We start from the raw sequence: 19,487 nt of genomic DNA on the forward strand, positions 1-19,487 counted from the left end.
TGGGGTATGCATTTTTGGGCCTCGGTGTTATTTCCCTCTGATCATATTTATTATTTATTGACTACATCCTATGCTAGATATATTTTCTGTCGACTCTTTCAAAACTGTTCCAGGATACCAATAACTAAACAAATCAATATAAATGAAATGAATGAACGAATGAAATTCACACACTTGGTACATTGCATGACAGCTGTTGTTATGACTAAGAACAGCCCACCCATCACATAGCCCTGCTCTCAGAGTCAACCTCAGTGGCATTCACCTCCACTCAGACTCTTAGTAGGGTCCCAGATAAGCAAAGAGAGCTAACAGTCTTCATCATCTGGATGGTTATGAAAATAGCAACCACCGATTGTGGACTAAGTGACAGATATTTGACCTGTGTTACAGGAGAAAATGCTAATGATGTAAGAAAAATCACCACCTCTTTCCCTCAGATTTACTTGAGCGAGAGAAAAAGAATAGAGGTGGAAAGAAATGGGAAGAGGGACGAAAGATAAGCACTCACACAGGTGGGGAGACAGTCTGGGAGAGTTTGTGAGAACTGAGAGGAACTGAGGGCAAGGAGAGAAAGAACCTTTCAAGATGCTTAGGTGTGTCTGAGAGATGAAGAGAGGAAGGTTTTGGGGGGGTGTGTATGTTTTGAGAACTATTTCTGTGAGTTATAACTTGGATCTTCTTTAACATTTTGAGAAGCAAGAATTATATTTAATCTTCTAGCTGCTAGATAGTTTTTATCATGACAGTATACCAAGACTGGACCATGTGGAGCTCCAGTTATACTGGGTGTAAAATATATTACCTCTGTAAAATATATTACTTAAAACGGTTCTTCAATGTAGACATTTTTATTCCCATTTTATGGATGGTGAAACAGAGACTCAGAGAGAACAAGCAACTATTCCCAGACCACACAAACTTATAAGTGACCAAGATGCAGGCTCCTACTAGGAAAATAATAATAATGTTGAAAATAATAAGAGTAGTAACACTCTCGTTTTCAGAATATTAAAAACAAAAGCAACAAAACCAAAACATTATTGGGGAGACATCTGGATACAAGTGATGAGTGAGCACCATCCATGATTAGTAAAAAGAGTTTAGGTGGGATGGCTGTTTAACTGCTTCAAGGAGTCAGGAAAGTTCTCGGAGGTTCTCCTGGTCCAGGGTGTAAAAGAGCTGAACACTGACACCTGCACTCTTATTCCCCTATTGGGGTGTATGCCAACCCCAAGAACTAAGCTGTGGCAGGACTTTTCATAATATCTCAGTATCTATCCCCCAGCACGAGGCTTCTCAAAATAAACATGACCTCTGGCATTTCGGGGAGAGTGGCAGTAAATCAAGTTCTTGTGCATGTAGTCCCAGTGGAAGTGACGTGCCCCTATCTCACGAGGTCTGTCTTTGCAGGGAAGGTGCACGCTGCCGACTTCCCCCTTTGTATTCCCATCCTTTAGCCTGGAATGTGGGCATGGTGGTCAGCCATCTTGGGCCACCAGAACAGGGGCATCTCACTGGAAATGACAGAGCACCGCGATGGACAGACCCTGCGTCTCTGACGACCATATGAGGAAGAAGTAAACTTCTACCTTGTCTAAACCACTGTTAGATGGGGTCTTTGTTAGAGTAACCAAACCTTCCTTTTAATCTGACAACCCAGGAACTCCACTTCTAGGTATATACCGAAAGAAAGGAGGGCAGAAGCCTATCAAAAGACAGGTGCGGGCTTCCCTGGTGGCGCAGTGGTTGAGAGTCCGCCTGCCGATTCAGGGGACACGGGTTCGTGCCCCGGTCCGGGAGGATCCCACATGCCGCGGAGCAGCTGGTCCCGTGAGCCATGGCTGCTGAGCCTGCGCGTCCGGAGCCTGTGCTCCGCAACGGGAGAGGCCACAACAGTGAGAGGCCCGCGTGCCGCAAAAAAAAAAAAAAAGACAGACAGGTGCAAGAATATTCACAGCAGCTTTGTTCATAATAGTCCAAAGCTAGAACCAACCCAAACATCATCCATCAATGGGGAAATGGATAAATCAACTGTGGTATATTCATATAGTGGAATACTGAAGAGCAATTAAAAAATAAAGGACAGATTCACACAGCAACATGCATAAGTCTTACGGACAAAATGCTGTAAAATACATTTTGTGTGATTCCATTTATGTGACGTTCAAGAACAGGCAAAACTAATCTCTGGTGACAGATGTCAGAATAGTTACTTCTGGGTGGGTTATACGGACGGGCAGGGGACAAAAGAGAAGCTCGTGGGAGTGCTGACCATGTTCTCTATCTTGATCTGGGAGGTAGTTATATACTTGTACAGAGCCATGGTTATAGGTGTAGTTATATATGCATCTGTGTAATATTTTAAAATCTGCTTTCTTAAATCCTCTTTTTTTCATGTGTTTTTCTTCTAAACAAGATGGAGCAAATTCTATATTGAGGAAAAGCATGTGCAGACACACACACGCACATGCATACACACGCACACTCCCACAACAAGACAAAGCTCAAATACCATAGAAAATATACTCTACTCACTACAAATAATTGTGCCATCAGACACACAAAGGAGACATTAATTTGTGGCTGCGTATTGAAAGAAAAAAATAGATTAATTCCAAAACCCAAAGAACACAATTTGTCTCTCAGGAAACAAAGTTTCCATGGATGCAAGGCCATAAGTCAAGAGGAGAAGAAAAAAAGTCACGTCAGGAGCAGCCAACTTCGTCTTTCCTTCCTCAAATGTTAGTGCCCACTGACCACTAAATGACTCCCACGGCTTTGAAAGTAAATGTCACAGAAAGTTACGGACACCACCTTATTCATTAAATGCACTTGAAGGGCCTTCTGGGGGAGAATTTTTTTTTAACCGACAGGTTTGCATTGCAGCACGAAGGTTCTAACTCACCCCAGCTAGGAGGTCATTCCTAACACGGAAGGGGTGTTGGATGAGACGTTTTCATTCTCAGGCTGTGCTCAAAATAGGAAGAATGTGATGTTTCAACTTTAAGCCAGTGCATTCACCTATCTCAACCGGCACTCACGAGCTCACAAGAGTACACGGCAGTGTGTGCTAAGGAGGTCGGGCATACGTCTTCCCTAGACCATTTTGCTCCATAGTGGAGTATACATACTCAAAATCACACACATATTATAAATGCAAAATCATCGTGCATTTTCAAGCTAAGACTTCCAAGTAGTTTTGTACTTGAAAACTTGTACCCCCCCAAACCATCAAGGTATTAATTCTCTTTTCTCTACCATCAGGAACACTTCAGTGGAAAAGCTTGAGAAGTACTATCTAGAACTGCACAGTCTACTCTGGTATTTAAGTTCAAACTTAAATTAATTAAAATTTTAAATAAAATTAAGGCAAGTTAAAAATCCAGTTCCTCGGTTGTGCTAACCACATGTTAAGTGCTGAGCAGCCATAAGTGGCTGGTGGAGACCATATTAGTGCAGATATGGAACATTTCCATCACCACACAAAGTTCTATTGGACAGTGCTGGTCCAGATTACAAAAATCTGGTTCATCTACAGAGATGCTTCAAGATCCTTCCCTCCTATCTTGAGAAGAAGAGGGGAAGGTCTGAGGTATCAGATAGACTATTGGAGAAACTGACCTCAATTCCATGGTCACATTAATTGAAACTACCAGCTACTAGGTGTTGGGAAGAAAATCAAAGAAACAGGTACAGACCTTGGCTTCAAGAAACTTACCATCAATTACTCGAATACAAGAACCTAGTACCAGACCTCTGGTCAACACGACGTTCAGAATACTAGTCTCCACACAACACAGAGAACAACCCCAAATAGCTTCAGTTCTCAAATGAAGCCCATCCATTAGTGAAGCAGGTAGAAAAGGAGTACTAATAACTGGCACAGAAATCATGTTGGGGGTTAGGGTTGGGGGTCCTGATTTTGGTTGGGAAAAATCCCTCGGAAGCTACTGGAAGTGAATGGGGAGATTCAGTGCAAAGTGGTCAAGAGCAAAGTTACTGAAGATCTGGCAAAGTGCTCTTTGTGACACAAGGGATGGGTGTTTGTTCTCAAGAAAGGAGGACATGGAGGCCTGGAAGAGGCAGCAATGAGAAGGGAAGAAGGAAGCTGACAAAGGGACATGTCATAGGGCTAAAAGGAGCAAAGCAATCATGTGGAAGTGCTTTTCCAATTTGTCCCCCGCCCCCACATGCATACCCACTGGCAGAGATGGTCACCGTGGTCTACAATGGACAAGGTACATCTTCCTGGACCTTCCATTTTACTCCATCATAGGAGGTGGGGTGGCCCAAGGATATTCTAAGAACAGGGATATTGGAAGTTCAACATGACATTGTCTGCCATGGTAGACTGTTTGCCAAGAGTCTCGATAATTTCCCTTTCCTGTCTCCACACACCTATACAAAATGACTTTGCAGCTCCTCCCATCAAGAGGTGAGACTATTTCTCCTTCCTTTGAATCTAGGCTTATTTTTTGACTTGCTTTAGCCAACAGAATGCAGCAGAAACTGTCATGCCACATGTAAGTCTCAAGAGGTCTGTTCTGACTCTTAACTTTTATTCATTTATTATGCAGTAAAATGGAAGGTTCTAGAAGATGTGCTTCCTGATGAGCCTCCCTGCTTCCATCCACCCCTGCCCTGCCTTGGTAGGTCCTCAACACAGTAACATAAGCCAGAATACGTCCCTTCTTTACTAAAAGCCCTTCAATGGCTCCCCATCTCATTCCGAGTAAATGGCAGAGGAAATACTAAGTGCAGATGTCCTGAGGCAGGAGTGTGTGCCTCTGCTTGGAACTGTTTGCTCCCAGATAGCCACATGATTCACTCCCAGCAGGTTCTTACTCACATCTCAGTAACGCTTCCCCCGACCGCCTGATTTAATACGGCACCCTCAGCAACCCTTATCCTCCATCTTTATTCTTTTCATGGCATTCTCACCACCTGACACGCTATATAATGTACGTACTTTGTTTACGGTGGTCTCCTCATAGTCTAGTCTCCTGCCTAGACTGTAAGTTCTCTGTCGGCAGAGGTTTGCATGTGTTTTGTTTACTGCTCTATCCCCAAACCTTAGGACAGTGCCAGGGACACAGAAGCGCCTCAACAAATATTTGTTGAGTGAATGAATGACCCTGTCAGTGCTCCATGCCTATCAGACCTTTCAGGTAAGTGCCAGTAGATTTCCAGCTGCTGGCGTCTGCATCTCTGAGCCTGAGGGCCCATTTTCCTGAACCAGTATGGTGCCCATGCATGACGTGGCCTGGAAATGTTGGGGAACTAACACCCCCAGAAGCAGCCCCCAACCAAGGACGCAGGAGGCTGGAGTATAAATACTCCGGCTCCCTCGCCCCTTGGGTTCTCCTGCAGGACTAAGCTTGATAGTGCCTTTACTGGCTTCCCCGTTTCCCTGTATCATATCCTCATGACCTATTAGTGTGCCTGAATCCCCCAAGTAAACTACCTATACCTGGCTCACTGTCTCGCGTTTATTTCCGGGAGAACCAAACCCAAGACAGCTGAGAGACCTGGCTGATGACACACTGAGCGAACATTTTCTGAGCCCCCACTACGTGCCAGACCCATGTACTGAGCCCAACAGAAGATGTCTAATTCCTGCCTGATGAGTGGGGCAGAGGGAGACGTGAAGCTGTTAAGTTATGAACTATATGACCATCCACACCACATACGACTTTCCAGGAGGAAAAGGAGAGAAGGATTAAAAAGTCCATCGTAGCGTTCCTCAACAGCTGTCCCAGAGCCCCAGTGACGTGTCCGCAGCCCATCTCTAAAATTAAATGAAGGCTGCCTTGCTTCTCTTTACACTACTGATCAAATGCACTACATTCATCATGTGACCTAACGCAACTAATCCAAGCATCCTGAAGCTGTGAAAACAGGTTCTTCCCTGTCATTCCCCCTACAGTCATTCCCTCTGGCGGATAAATCAGAGCTCCGAATTCCCTTGTGATGCCGTAACAAGCTGGCAACGGGCATGACATGTAGCAGGGGAGGGCACAGGACCCCCTGAATCAGAAATAATGAGATTTCTCTCTCAGAGGCAGCTTGAAATGAGAGGCAAAGAGCGAGGCGGCTGGAGATAGGAAAGGGACGAGGGGGGCAGGAGGGGAAATGAGGTAGCTGAGGGCAGCTTTAACCCAGTTTGCACTGGCACGCTTTCAGAGGTGTGTACAAGTTAGAATGTGCGCATCCCTGTGTGAGCACAGACACGTGTGACACGCCCAGCTGTTAAATTACGGAAAATGAGCCGGAGAAGCAGAAGAGGCCGATGGGAAAATGCTCCTGTCCAGTGATCCCAGGCTACTGGGCATTTACAAATAGGCAGGGGAGATGCTTGGGAAGAAGTACTACCATGATGTAAAGTTGGCCCGGAGGACAAAATAGAAAAGAGGAAACAGAACAATCGGATGGATGGATGGATGGATAGACAGACACACAGAGAAAAATCAGAGGCAAGCTCTCAGGGACCAAGTGGCTCCTAAGCTCTTATTTCCACTGCAGCAACGGCGGGTCACTCTCTGGAACCCCCGGGGACCGGGACCTGCTCTCTTTCTTGGCTTGTCATCTGAGTGACATTCGTCCTCCATGTGGCTGGAAGCCTGTGAACTGCTAGTCTACACTGAGGGTCTTGATTTCTTTCTAAATGGATCGCGGCAGGGTGTCTGCTCTGGGACCAGTTTCCTCCTTGCCCGTCCTGCCCCACGTTTCTAACTGGCTGCTGGGCTGGGTCTAGGATGATGGCGCTTGAAAGCTGTGGCGTGGCAGAGTCTGGCTGGGGGCAGATGCTTAGAGCAAGATTGAAACATTGTGCTGGATGCTGTGATGTGCCACCGAGACACCACGTTCTAGATGGAGCGACCCCTTCCCCCAACTGCTGGGAGTGTGGGCTGCTGAGGGCTCACAGCTCTTTCCTGCTCTGGGAACTGCCTTCTGTGGAAGGGAGCTGCCTCCCTCAAGGTTCATTCAGTCCCCTCCCCAGGGGCAACCTGCATCCAAAGACTGGTCAACCGGAGGACACAAAGGGCCAACCTCCCTGCCTCGATTTGGGCCAACTCGCCTCCAGAATGGACATCTCCATTGCACTGCATGGCCGCTCAGCTCCTCCCCCAGGCCATTCCCTTACTTCCCTCCATCCTGTGTTGATCCCACAGACACCCTCAGTAAGCTTCCTGTACACAAACCTCCATCTCAGAGTCTGTCCAGGGAACCCAGCCTAAGAGAACTGCTAGGAAGAAGCCCAGTGTCCTGAAACCATTTACCAACTAGATTCTTCACTGAGCTTAAGGCGTAAACATAACACCAGAATCCAGTAAAACCTAGCTTTCTCCTCACACAGAGATTTGCATTAGGTAACTCACCCAATGGTTGGGTTCAGAGAACAGAAGGAAAAAGCAGGGCAAACTTTCAGTTCCACGTGAGGCTAGAGAGGCCACCGTTTTCCTGAGCTTCCAATTCATTTCAATCTTCAGTGGCAAAGCTAGCCTTGATCATCAAATGCAGTGCCTAAAGCACTATCCAATTGAGCTACAATGCAAGAATACAAGCCACATATGTAACATTACTTTTTCCAGTAGTTATATTTTAAAAAGTAAAAAGAAAAAAAAACGTAAAAGAATCAGGTGAAATTAAGTCTAATAATGGATTTTATTTAGCTCAAAATGTCTAAAATACTATTATTTCAACATGTGATCAACGTAAAAAATTACTAATGAGATATTTTACGTTCTCTTTTTCATATTAAGTCTTTGAAATCCCACGTGTTTTTACACCTAAAGCACATCTCAATTTGGGTGACAAAATTTCATCAGAAATACTTGAGCTGTATTTTGATTTCATGAAATAGACAGTTGGAAAAGTAGATTCACAATATCAAAATTGCTCCAAAGATACTGAAACTTGTCCAATAACCGCATTAAGGGTCAGTCTTTTAATTTAAATTAATTAAAATGAAATAACATTTCAAATTCAGCTCTTTAATTACACTAGCCACATTTCAAGTATTCAATAGCCACCAGTGGCTAGTGGCTGCCATATTGGACAGCACAGCCTTAGAGTTCTTGACAACGGAATATTCTGGGTCAATAATAAACTAGTTATTTAGCTGAGAAAAGAAACAATCAGGTTACTCTTCTGATGGGAAGAAGTGTCATCCCTCTCCGTGATCTGGCTTCCTTGTATACGTCAAAGAGAAATCTTCCAGTATAAATGGGCTACTGTTCAAGAACACTACACTTAGTTCTACATGGGCTCTATAAAAAGAATTCCATCTATCACCACTGATTCTTTCCCACCACTTAGTAAGTTGGATTCTCATTTTCCTTCTGGTATTTGTCAAGATTTTACTGGCACACCCATGCTTCCTGGCCTGGCTTGATATTCTTGATATAGTGTGGTAAATAAATCATGTGTGTTTACATTGAAAGTTTTCACTCTCTGCGTATCATTGGAAAATTTGAATCTTCTTTACTCAGACTTGTACTTAATACACTCTGTTCCTCTGACACCTTTGAAAAAGTAGAACATAACCTTTTCCTCCTACTACAGCTGCTATCTGGAACTTAAATTCCATTTGCTAAAAGGAAACATCGTCTTAGTATCACACATTGAGGGACTGACCAGTGAAAGTAGCTCTGCATATAGTGGCTACACCATCGTGCTGGATCAGCATACCTGGAGTGCAAAGAATCCAGACTGACTCCCACTGGACTGGACGAAGTCCCTTATCCTGGATCTATGACTGTCTAGACACTGGACCCAAATACCTCTGTACACAGAACCTGCAGGGAACATTTCCTGTATTCACAGTTGGACGGCACTAGGTGACAACCGCTAACCTTGGACCTCTCAAGGTATGCTGAAAGCTATCCTGCCTCACAGACAATGTGCTTCTTGTATTTGGAATCAAAGGAGGTTCCAGCTGGAGGGAACATTAGGAATCAACTCACCTCTCACTGTGCACCTCAATGGCGGAAGTATGAAAAGTTGGATTGGGTGAAATTTTCATCTTGAGGAGGGCAGTACAGATCCACTTTTTCATTACCCTGAACAGCCCAAATGTGTCCGTCTGTTGCTGTGGCTCCCACCCTTGCTGTTCACCTCTCTCTCCCCCTTTCACTTTCTCTTTAGTTCTTGCCCCCGATTTCCCCTCAAGTCAGAGACAATCCCCCCAAGATGCAGAATCCTTGGTGCTTTCCCTGATCACGTTTCACATAGCAACTAAATGCTTTAATCTTAACACAAATGGACATGGTGTCGGGAGACTCCCGGGGAAAATCAAGCCTATCGGATTGCAAACCAAGGCCAGAATGAGACATAAGCATCTCCGAACTAATTTATGACCACTTCTCCACCGCTTTATAAGGCGGGGTTCATCAGATGACATTTTTCCTGTGAAACCATTCAGTGTTCTCTGGACCAAGATTTCACCCCAGAGGTTGAATGCTTTAACTAGATATTAGGCTGCCATCCATTGCTTCCCTGCCCCTCAAGCACACATCTCCACCCCTGAAGGTCCGTGCACAGGATTCTCCTTGTCCACATAGGTTTTATTGGCTACTGGCTTCTGTATGCACTGGGAGAAGCATCCCTTAGCAATGTACCTTCCTACCACTTCATTCTGACTCTGCTCATTTCCTAATTATAGAGATAGATTTTCTGTCTTGTTACTCTAACATAGTTAGATTTTACTTAGAGCCAGAGAAAAGAGCCTCAAAATGTGGTTTCGGGGCTTCCCTGGTGGCGCAGCGGTTGAGAATCTGCCTGCTAATGCAGGGGACACGGGTTCGAGCCCTGGTCTGGGAGGATCCCACATGCCGCGGAGCAACTGGGCCCGTGAGCCACAACTACTGAGCCTGCGCGTCTGGAGCCTGTGCTCCACAACAAGAGAGGCCGCAACAGTGAGAGGCCCGCGCACCATGATGAAGAGTGGCCCCTGCTTGCCACAACTAGAGATAGCCCTCGCACAGAAACGAAGACCCAACACAGCAAAAATAAATTAAAAAAAATAATAATAAATAAAAAAAAAAAAAAAAAATGTGGTTTGAACTTTTTCATTCTAGCGTCACCTTCATCTCCCCATAGTTTTAATTACAACAGTAAAATCATACAAGGAACACTGCAAATAATAGAAGACATTTGTTAGAAGGGAATTAACAAACGATACTATAAGAGCAATCATACTCGCAGGTCAGAAACGGATCCATAGCAATTGAGATGTTGTTTAAAAATAGCTTGGTTTAAATGATAACTGGATCATCTGTTGCTTTTTAAAAATCTAAGTGTCACTCTTTTCCACTCCAGTGGCTCATGTAAAACCAGGAGGGCAGGAGAAGAGGAGGCCTAAAGCACAGACTCCCAGACATGGAGGTTCAAGGTCTAACCGAGTCAGCAGGCCTCATCACAGTTGTGGTTGGCTACGGTCTCAGCACTCAAACAACCTTTAATGTGTGGAGATAAAACAGACATATACAAACCAAAGTAAATGAATACAGAGCTGAACAAGAAGAAAGGCATAGAACAAAAGGCTCAACCAAACCAAAAGCTGGTTCTTTGAAAAGTCTAATGAAAAGATAAACCTCTGGCAAGAATAATCAAGAAAAAAAGAAAGAATGCAAAAATAAATAATATTGGAAACGTAAAAGGATATGGCACATAAGAGTTTCCCCCATTAAATATCAGTTCCAGCTACCCTCTCTGGGTATCGATTTTCTGAATTTTAAAGCCAGTTTCGTTAATTCATTTAATATTTATTGGTGTGCCAGGGATGCCCCAAGATCTAAAACACCCCAGCCCATCTGAAGCCTACCTTGTCTGTCAACTGATATAAAACAAACAAAGCAAATCAATATATCACATGCCAGGTAGCAGAAATACTTGAAAGAAAAGTAAAGCGGGTCAGGAAATGGAAAGCAACGAAGAGTTAATTTTATACAGGGAGGTCAGAAAAGGTCTCTTTTAATTCAGTGACTTTCAGCAGAGCCCTGAAGGAAATGAGAAAGTGAGCCATGAGAATATGTGGGAAAGAGAATTCCTGCTGGAGGGGATAGCAAGTGCAAAGGTCCTGAGGCATACTGAGGAGGCCAGTGTGGCTAGAGCGCACTGAAGGGGTTGGGGTATCTGAGCAGGGAGAAGGACAAAATAAGGGCTAGTAATAGTTATCATGCTTACCTCCCAGGTTTAGAGCAACAATCACAGCGGACTGAGCATGTAGAAGGGCAAATACAAAGGGTTAGATTCTGCTCTGAAATAGACTTAGGGGAAAAGAAAAGCTAGTGGGATCATTTTTATTTGGGCCTGTCCCTATTATACCATGGCTTCTTAGGCAATAGCTTTACCAGAGAAATGAAAACTTGGACCAAAAGGGTCAACCACTGTCACCATAATGTATCACGCAGGCCCTTGACAGTCTGTGAGAGATTGTGAAATGGGCAGTGCGTGGGAGCAGATTGTTCTGGTTTGGATAATTAAGGAGAGGAGTCCTGGAGTCAGGCTGCCTGCATTCAGCTCTCTCTTAGATGTGTGTCTGTAGGAATGTCACCTAACCGCTTTACCCTTCGGTTAAACTAGGGAGGAAGCCATGGCAGCCTCGCAGGACTGAGGTGAGGACTGAATGAAGGAAAAGCCACTAAGTGCCAGCACTGTCCAGGCACATCGGCCCTCCCAAGGCTGCTATGGAGGCCTGTTTTCCCTCTCTTAACCCAAATCACCTGTTTCCAAACTCACTTTTTAAAAAAACTATAGAACTCATTCTTAAAACAAGATACTGTGTGCAATTCCAACACTGTCTCTGAGCCAGATAAAAGGGTCACTGCTCCAAGGGACCCACCCAAGCTCCCCCTCCCCTCAGTGAAGCCCCTGAGCTCTAGGGCACAGGGGGGCAGAATCAGAAAAACACCAGCCATAAGTACCTTCACCTATAGAAGACGATGGGGGGCGGGGGAACAAAAGGTTTCTGGATAAATAATCCCTCTTGAATGATCCACAATTTCCTCTCTTAGATATATATCCATCCAAAAGAAATATAAACACATGTTCTCCAAAAGTCACGGACAGGAATGTTCATAGAAGCACTATTAGGAATAGCCCTAAACCATAAAAGACCCAAATGCCCATGGACAATAGGCTGGATAAATAAATGCACCGCAGCCTACTTACACGATGGAATGCCACACAGCGATGTGGATGAATGAGCCCTGCTCTACCCACGACAGGCTTGCATCTCACAAACATATGTGGAGCAGAATAGGCCAGATACAAAAAGGCACATACTGTATGATTCCATTTATATAAAGTATGAAAATAAGCAAAATGAATCCATGGTGTTATTAGTCAGAATATGATTTTCCTGTGGGCGGGGGGCGAGGGGACGTGTGTGGATAGAGCCAAGGAGGGCGTCTGGGTGCTGGTAACATTCTGTTGCTTGTTCCGTGTTGAGCTTGTGAAAATTCATCAAGCTGTACTGTTAACTGTGGTCCCTCCTCTCTGTTTAGCTTCTACTTCAATTTTTAAATGTATTGGAAAAGAATTCTTGGTGAGGCCGAACGTTGATGGGAACTAGACCTTCGTGTGATCATCGGCTTTGGTGCCACCACCAGGATGTCACCCTCTCCCAAGTCCTTCAAACAGTGTGCTGGGAGTGCAAAGGACAGCAAGCCCCACCCTGACAGATACTTGCTTCTTTCAGGCCACCCTGTACATGGCTGAACCTGCCAAAGGCTCACACCTCAAGAGAAAGGTTTTAAAGAATTATATGAACTGCGATGGATGGTGAGGGACTTTGTATTTTGATGTCATGGAGAGCTTATTCCTTATCTCTCTCTTGTTTTTTAGTATCTTATTTTTTTAATTAATTTATTTATTTTTGGCAGCATGGGGTCTTTGTTGCTGCGTGCGGGCTTTCTCTAGTTGCAGTGAGCGGGGGCTACTCTTTGTTGCGGAGCACGGGTTCTAGGTACAGGGGCTTCAGTAGTTGTGGCACGTGGGCTCAGTAGTTGTGGCTCGCAGGCTCTAGAGCACAGGCTCAGTAGTTGTGGCGCACGGGCTTAGCTGCTCCGCGGCATGTGGGATCTTCCCGGACCAGGGATTGAACCCGTGTCCCCTGCATTGGCAGGCGGATTCTTAAACCACTGCGCCACCAGGGAAGCCCCACCTCTTTTTTAATACTGGCAAATGGCACTATCAGAAGAGCCAGCAGTGGATTGGGTAGGTGCAAAGAGTACGTGTACAAATTCCATGTCGTGTCTAGAAATCACATGGCTTTGTTTCCTTGGTCTATTACAGTAGATCAATGAGTCCAGTTTTATATGTTCATAATATAAGCAGAAACAGCCCATTCCCAAGTGCCCAGGGTAGGAGTGGGTATGCTGAGAAAAATCAAAATGATGATTTATATGAATGTGTTCAAATCTGTAAATTTGTTCTTTCCCATGAAGAGTAAGTATATTTCATGTGCTTTTAACTGACCCAAAATTTTAAAAGCCAATTAATTAGATTGAAATCTTGACTCCTACCAATTACAATGATATGTCTTTTTCTCAAAAAATTTTAAAATCCCAGTTTCACCTACGTAGTACAGATTTTAATGTCTGATCATTCCAGAAATATTTCTAGTTAAGAAAAAATCCTTGTGTACATTTTGTTTGGTTTTGTTTTTGTTTTCTTTTTTGCTTTTTCTGTTAAAATCTAGACTATTCAATTATTGGGTTAAGAGCCCATTAAGTAATTAATTAGTGAAATGGTAATTAATTTAAAAATTTTAAAGTGTGTCTAGGGGAATAACTTGAAGTGAGAAAATTCAGGTTCTTAAAACATGTTTGATTATAATTGGCAAAATTATCATTTTGAAGAACGGTAAACTGCAAATCCAACTTTAATTACTATGAAAGCTGGTGTCACCCCTCTATGACCCCCGCCCTCAAGAAAAAGTCCTGAAATAGTAGGAACCCATATGCCCAACTCTTATTACAATGCAGCCTTATTAAGTTCATTTGTTCAGTTTGAAATGAAACCAAGAGATGAGATGCATATTTGACACCGAAAGGAAAGAGCAAGACTTTGGGGAAACTAGATGCAGCCCCTGTAGTAAGTAAAAGTACATTTCTGTGTCTTCTTTTGAAATTTAAAGGAAAGGCAAGGCAACTTCGATACGACCATCATCGTTCTTTAGGAGCATTACGGTAATGTAGGGGACAAGAGAAATTAGGAAACAGACAGCAGAACAGCAGGGGCACTGGATCAGCAATGGAGGCAGACCCAGGAGCACTTCCATCGTGTCACCATGGCTAAGATCCAGAGGCCTGCAGCCCTCCCAGGCCTTCTAAGCTCTCCAGCCCTGGGACTAGATGCTGAGCATGGGAGCTAAGAGAAAGAAAGCCTTCACTCCAAGTGGAGCCACTGGCCATGACCCCTTAACAGCTGGTTCACAGGGACATCCGGGGCTTACATGTGACTGCAAATGTGATTTCTTCAATAGAAGCCCATGAAGGGAACCCCTGAAGAGGGCATGCTATTGCTCCCATCATGGGATCAAACACATCAAATGAGCTTCCATCACCTCTAAAGGTACAGTCAATAGCATCCAAGTTGGATGGGTGCATGGTCCAGGGCGGGAAGGTCTACGTTTTTGGACTGCATCAAAACCCCCCTCAGAGACGGTAATTAAAAATGACATATTAGGGGTCTGACGCTGTATAACAGATCTACTGGCAACAGCTCATTCCCCAGCGATGCAAAGCAACTTTCTGTTCCTCCCTTCCATTTTTACTGTTGACGAGATTACAGTAAGATTATTTTCATACTTCTTTCTTTCCACTAAGAGGTGCTTGACTACCCCAACTCTGGCCAACTCCTTCCACCCAAACCCTGCCTAATAGACAGACCTACTAGCCTTTCCACTGACCCATCAGCCCCAAATGAAACATCATTATTCAATGGTTAGTTATATACCAATCCTACCTGGAAAGTTGCTTTGTATCATCTAATTTTAACCCATCTTGGGCACTGAAATCCTTTCCAACACCTTAATGTCAAGACATTCCTTAAAATACCCGAGGACAACAAATTGGATTTTTCCAGACTTCCCCCATCTGTTTTGCAACCACTTCCATATGGCATCTCAAACTCCCCTCCCCGTCCTTGCCCGCCTGCCCGCTCCACTGCAGCTCTCTCGCGGTCAGTGAGGTAGATATGATGCCCGCCAGGGCAGGAGGGCAAAACTTTATTTGATTATCCCCACAATAAGCATGTGTGTGCTCATGCCTTGGCAGGAAGGCACATGCATGTGGATACGTGTCATTTCACAGCACACTCGTGCACAGCCGGTGTCACAGCTAATTCCCACAGGCTACACATTCAAATCCCATTATACACCAAAGGCAGGCCATACGCGAGAGAAGGGGCAGGCAAGAGGCCGCTTCGCCTGGGGGCCAGAAGGGCACTGCTGGATAAGCACCTAGCCAGATTCCCACTCCGCCAGGAAATGTATAGGAAACAGCTTTGGCGTGCTGGATGCTGCTCGTAATGAAGTAGCACCGTACACCGAAAAACCTGATGCTTTAAAAACAGACAAGGCCAACAGACCAATGGAAATTTCTGCACATACCAGCACGGAAAGGTGAAAAACAAGAACAGAAAATGGTGTGTTCCCAGAGAAAGAAAACGCTCTCCTAGATGCTAGCCTCCACTGTGTAAGGAGTACATTTTCTTTCCCCTGGGAGAGCAGACGCTTCCGAGATTCAGGCAACCCAGTTCTTGAGCCTCTATCGACTGCTCCAGCAATCTGAGAAATTAGCTGAAGGGAATTTCGTTTTTTCTTCGCCTCCACAAATATCATTACAAGGATTAACGATCAACAAGCTCACGCCATCTGAGCCCCACACTGACAAGGGCGCAAAGAGCCCTTTCCTTTCATGCTGTCTGCTGCTGTCTTGACCACATATGACACACAGAAAAGAAATTTCAATGGAGGCCTCCAAAGGGCTACTTTAATTCTTTCCATATTTCTGGCTCTGGGGCATTTACGAAGACCTTAATGAGCTGAATAGCCAAGTGCATCCTTTAGTATCACCGTACTTTCACCAAACCCATCCAAAAGCTCCCGAGTCCTGGTCAAACTCTGTACCCCAGACACCTACAATCCACATTTGTAATCGCTCAAACCACCTTACCTTGAAACGTGGGTCTTCTTTCTCTCCCGGCCCCACTGAAGACGCACATGTGCGTCCATGACTCACCAGTTGCTGAGAATGCTCCCACAATCCGGTGGCGAGACTGTGCCCATCTTCTGTTCTGCATCTTTCATCCCAGGAACTGAAGGCATTTTGCAACATAATACCAGTGTCCAAATATTGCCAGCCAGACCATCAGACTCTATCTGCCTTGAAGAACTACCCTGAAGGCCAGGTGTAAACCCTCCTGGTGGGGAAGCAGCCACCTCTGGAGTCAAAAAGCTGCTTTTGCACAAGTCTTAATGGTCGTTGGCCACCGCCTTGATCCCTGAGAGCCTTCACTCATCTTCATTTAGAATTACATCCACCCTGCAGAAACCCAAGAGGAAAAATATGAAAAGTCAAAGTGACCCCAAGAGGCCACTGCAACCCTGAGATGTCAGTTTCAATAAAGTCTCATTTGCCTGCCATCTCAGGGTATGAGGTGCTCCACCCAAGAAACATTCATCTCATCGTCATCATCTATGACAAATCTTTCAAAATTACATTATTTAGTTCCCTCCCTGATCAACAAAGCATCTGAATGTAACCTAACCTTTTTTCCTCTCTCAAAACCAACTACTATACCAAGTAGTAAGACAGTGACCCCCTCCCAGGAGCTATGGAACTTTTTATGGGCTGTTTGGCCCTACACCAACACGCCCAAACTCTCGTACTTTGAGTTCTTGTGCTTTTGGTAAACTAGTTTTTCTGACTCTTCCTTCACTGTCCGATGGTAGTGCCCTTACAAGCCATTGTCAGACTTTTTAACCTAATCCTGTTTTATTTGCTTTCCTAATCTCTACAAGGTAGAAAACCAGATGAGTGAGCTTCTGAGCCTCATGAGGGCACCACATTGCACACTCCGGTGCGCCCACGCGAACGGTGGTCCTGGAGTGGGGACAGTGCACAGTTGGCTCCACTAGGTACAGTGGACAACGAACTAATAAACTCCCCTGGCAAACGCGTGGGCTTCGTGATGACAACTCTAGCTGCATCTCTAGATGTCTTTTCTCCTCTTCTTTATTACCATCTATGTTCTGGAGAGTTCCCAGATCCCCCTCCTCCACCACTGTAAATTCAGACTATGAAATAAAGTCTGGGTAAGTGAAATGATGCTGCGAATTAGATAAGAGTGTAGACGCTTTGGAGAGTTGAATCTTAGCTTGCCCATGTACAAGCTGTGCGGCCTACGACATATAAATTACTTCCCGGAGCTTGGGTTTCCTCATCTAGAAAATGGGGATAAAAGCAGTCCTTGGGCTTCCCTGGTGGCGCAGTGGTTGAGAGTCCGCCTGCCGATGCAGGGGACACGGGTTCGTGCCCCTATCCCGGAAGATCCCACATGCCGCGCAGCGGCTGGGCCCGCGAGCCATGGCCGCGGAGCCTGTGTGTCCGGAGCCTGTGCTCCGCAACGGGAGAGGCCACAGCAGTGAGAGGCCCGCGTACAGCAAAAAAAAAAAAAAAAAAAAAAAAAGCAGTCCTTGATGGAGCAGATGGTCAAGGGAATGAAATGCCACAATATGTGTAAAGTGCTTGGGACAGAGCCAGGCATATCCTACGTCTTCAATACATGTGAGTAAATATTAGTCTTCTTCCTGTAGTTCGGTGGCGCATCAACTAAATTTCACTAAGCCTATAACGAGCAAGATGGCACAATGGGTAAGAGCCCACAGGCTCTGGAGCAAGGCTGCCTAGATGAGAATCCTGGGCCACCTCTTACTATTTGTGTGACTTTGGGCAAGTTACTTAGCCTCTCAGAGACTCAAGTTGTTCCTCTGAAAAATGGGGGAAATGGTTAACACCTAGCTCTCAAGGCCACTGTGTGATTGAAATGACTTAAGATACATAAATAAAGTACTTCTAACAGTACCTGCAGCTTATAAGCATTTAGTAGATGTTGGCTAACCTTATTGCTATTATATGCTCTGACTTTGAGAATGATTACTAAAATGGCCACAGATTCATGCTCTCCCTGCATTCACACCCTTGAAATATGACACTGCAGATCTCCCATCAAGCGGTGGAGCTGATTTTCCCACTCCTTGAATCGGAGCTGGTCATGTGACTTGCTTTGGCCAACGGACCATTAACAAACACTGTGTAGCAGTGGCTTGGAAAAGCGCCTGTGAACTGGGACTTGCCCTCTGTTGCTGCTCTTGGGAGCCCTGTGTCCACCTTGTGAACAAGCCTGAGCTAGCCTGCTGGAGATAAGAGGCCACATGGAAGAGAACTAAGGCACCCTAGCCAAGAGCCATACCATGACTAAAAGCCTGCCAAGAGCCAGACTTGCGGCCCAGTCATGAGCTGACCTGCCTGTTGGCCACAGATACATACATGAGGTAAGCTGAGCCAGTCCAGAAAGAACTGCCCGGACGATCCACAAAATTATGAGCCAAATAAATGGTTATTGTTTTCAGCCATTAAGTTTTGAGGTGGTTTGTTACACAGCATAAGCTACCTAAACCAGGCCTTCTAGAGTTTAAATGCAGTTCCATGTACTATTCTTACTCCTCAACCCTTGTCTGCCAGGCTTTGGTGGCCAGCCTAAGAACTGGATGCTGTAAGGCATTTTACAATAAACACACACACACACACACACACACACAAATCAAGCCCTGTGCCTTGGCTAACCAGTTTTTCTAAAGAGAGCAAACCCCCCTCAAGACATTTCTATTAAAAACAGCTTAAGAGGAAAAGCTTCTTGGTATAATTATAGACACACAGATGCGATCTAAAAGTTGGAACATAACAAGCAGAAAACTTTGTGGGTGGAAGGGACATTAAAACATAGTGCGGGTTCTCAACAATTACAAGCTTCCCCTCATGCAACTTGGGACTGATTAGGCCAAGGGGCTAGAACTGGCTCACAGCCATGGCCTCTGAAAAGTTGTCCTCAGCTCTTCTCACTGACATCAGCCTCTTCTTGTTGACTTCCTCTACCTGGAGTACGCGTTTAGGCTTTAGATCACATATGATCCCATGTGGCCATCGGGGAGCTATGTTACCATGTGCATCTGAGTCTTATCTACCAAGCAAAACGCTAAATTCTTCGAAAGCAGAAACTTGTCTCCATCCCTCACAGCACCTAGTAAAGTTCCAGGCACAAATTAGGCATTCAAGAAAATCTTATCAGATTGCATAAAATTAAGTATTACAGTTTTAGAAATTCAGTGGTCGTTACATAAAAGAAACTCCCCAAGTTAGAAATGAAGACATATTTTGTACCCATGGAGAGGCAGCACAGCAAGACAGACTAAA

General features: G+C 44.9%; 1 protein-coding gene across 3 annotated transcripts in view; it reads right to left on the minus strand.

The window, feature by feature from the left end:
* NHS (NHS actin remodeling regulator) overlaps positions 1-19,487 on the minus strand; it is a 339,886-nt gene that overhangs the window by 239,283 nt on the left and 81,116 nt on the right. Inside the window, exon 1 of one of the 3 annotated variants that reach the window (XM_081223247.1) lies at positions 16,254-16,606. The exons of the other annotated variants lie outside the window; for them this stretch is intronic. Coding sequence (XP_081079373.1) covers positions 16,254-16,314 — 61 coding nt within the window. The 5' untranslated portion in view covers positions 16,315-16,606. Of the gene's footprint in view, positions 1-16,253; positions 16,607-19,487 lie in introns of those variants that run through there. 3 annotated transcript variants of the gene reach the window in all.

The sequence above is a fragment of the Mesoplodon bidens genome, assembly GCF_964165515.1.
Source record: "Mesoplodon bidens genome assembly, chromosome: X".
Taxonomy (NCBI): domain Eukaryota; kingdom Metazoa; phylum Chordata; class Mammalia; order Artiodactyla; family Ziphiidae; genus Mesoplodon; species Mesoplodon bidens.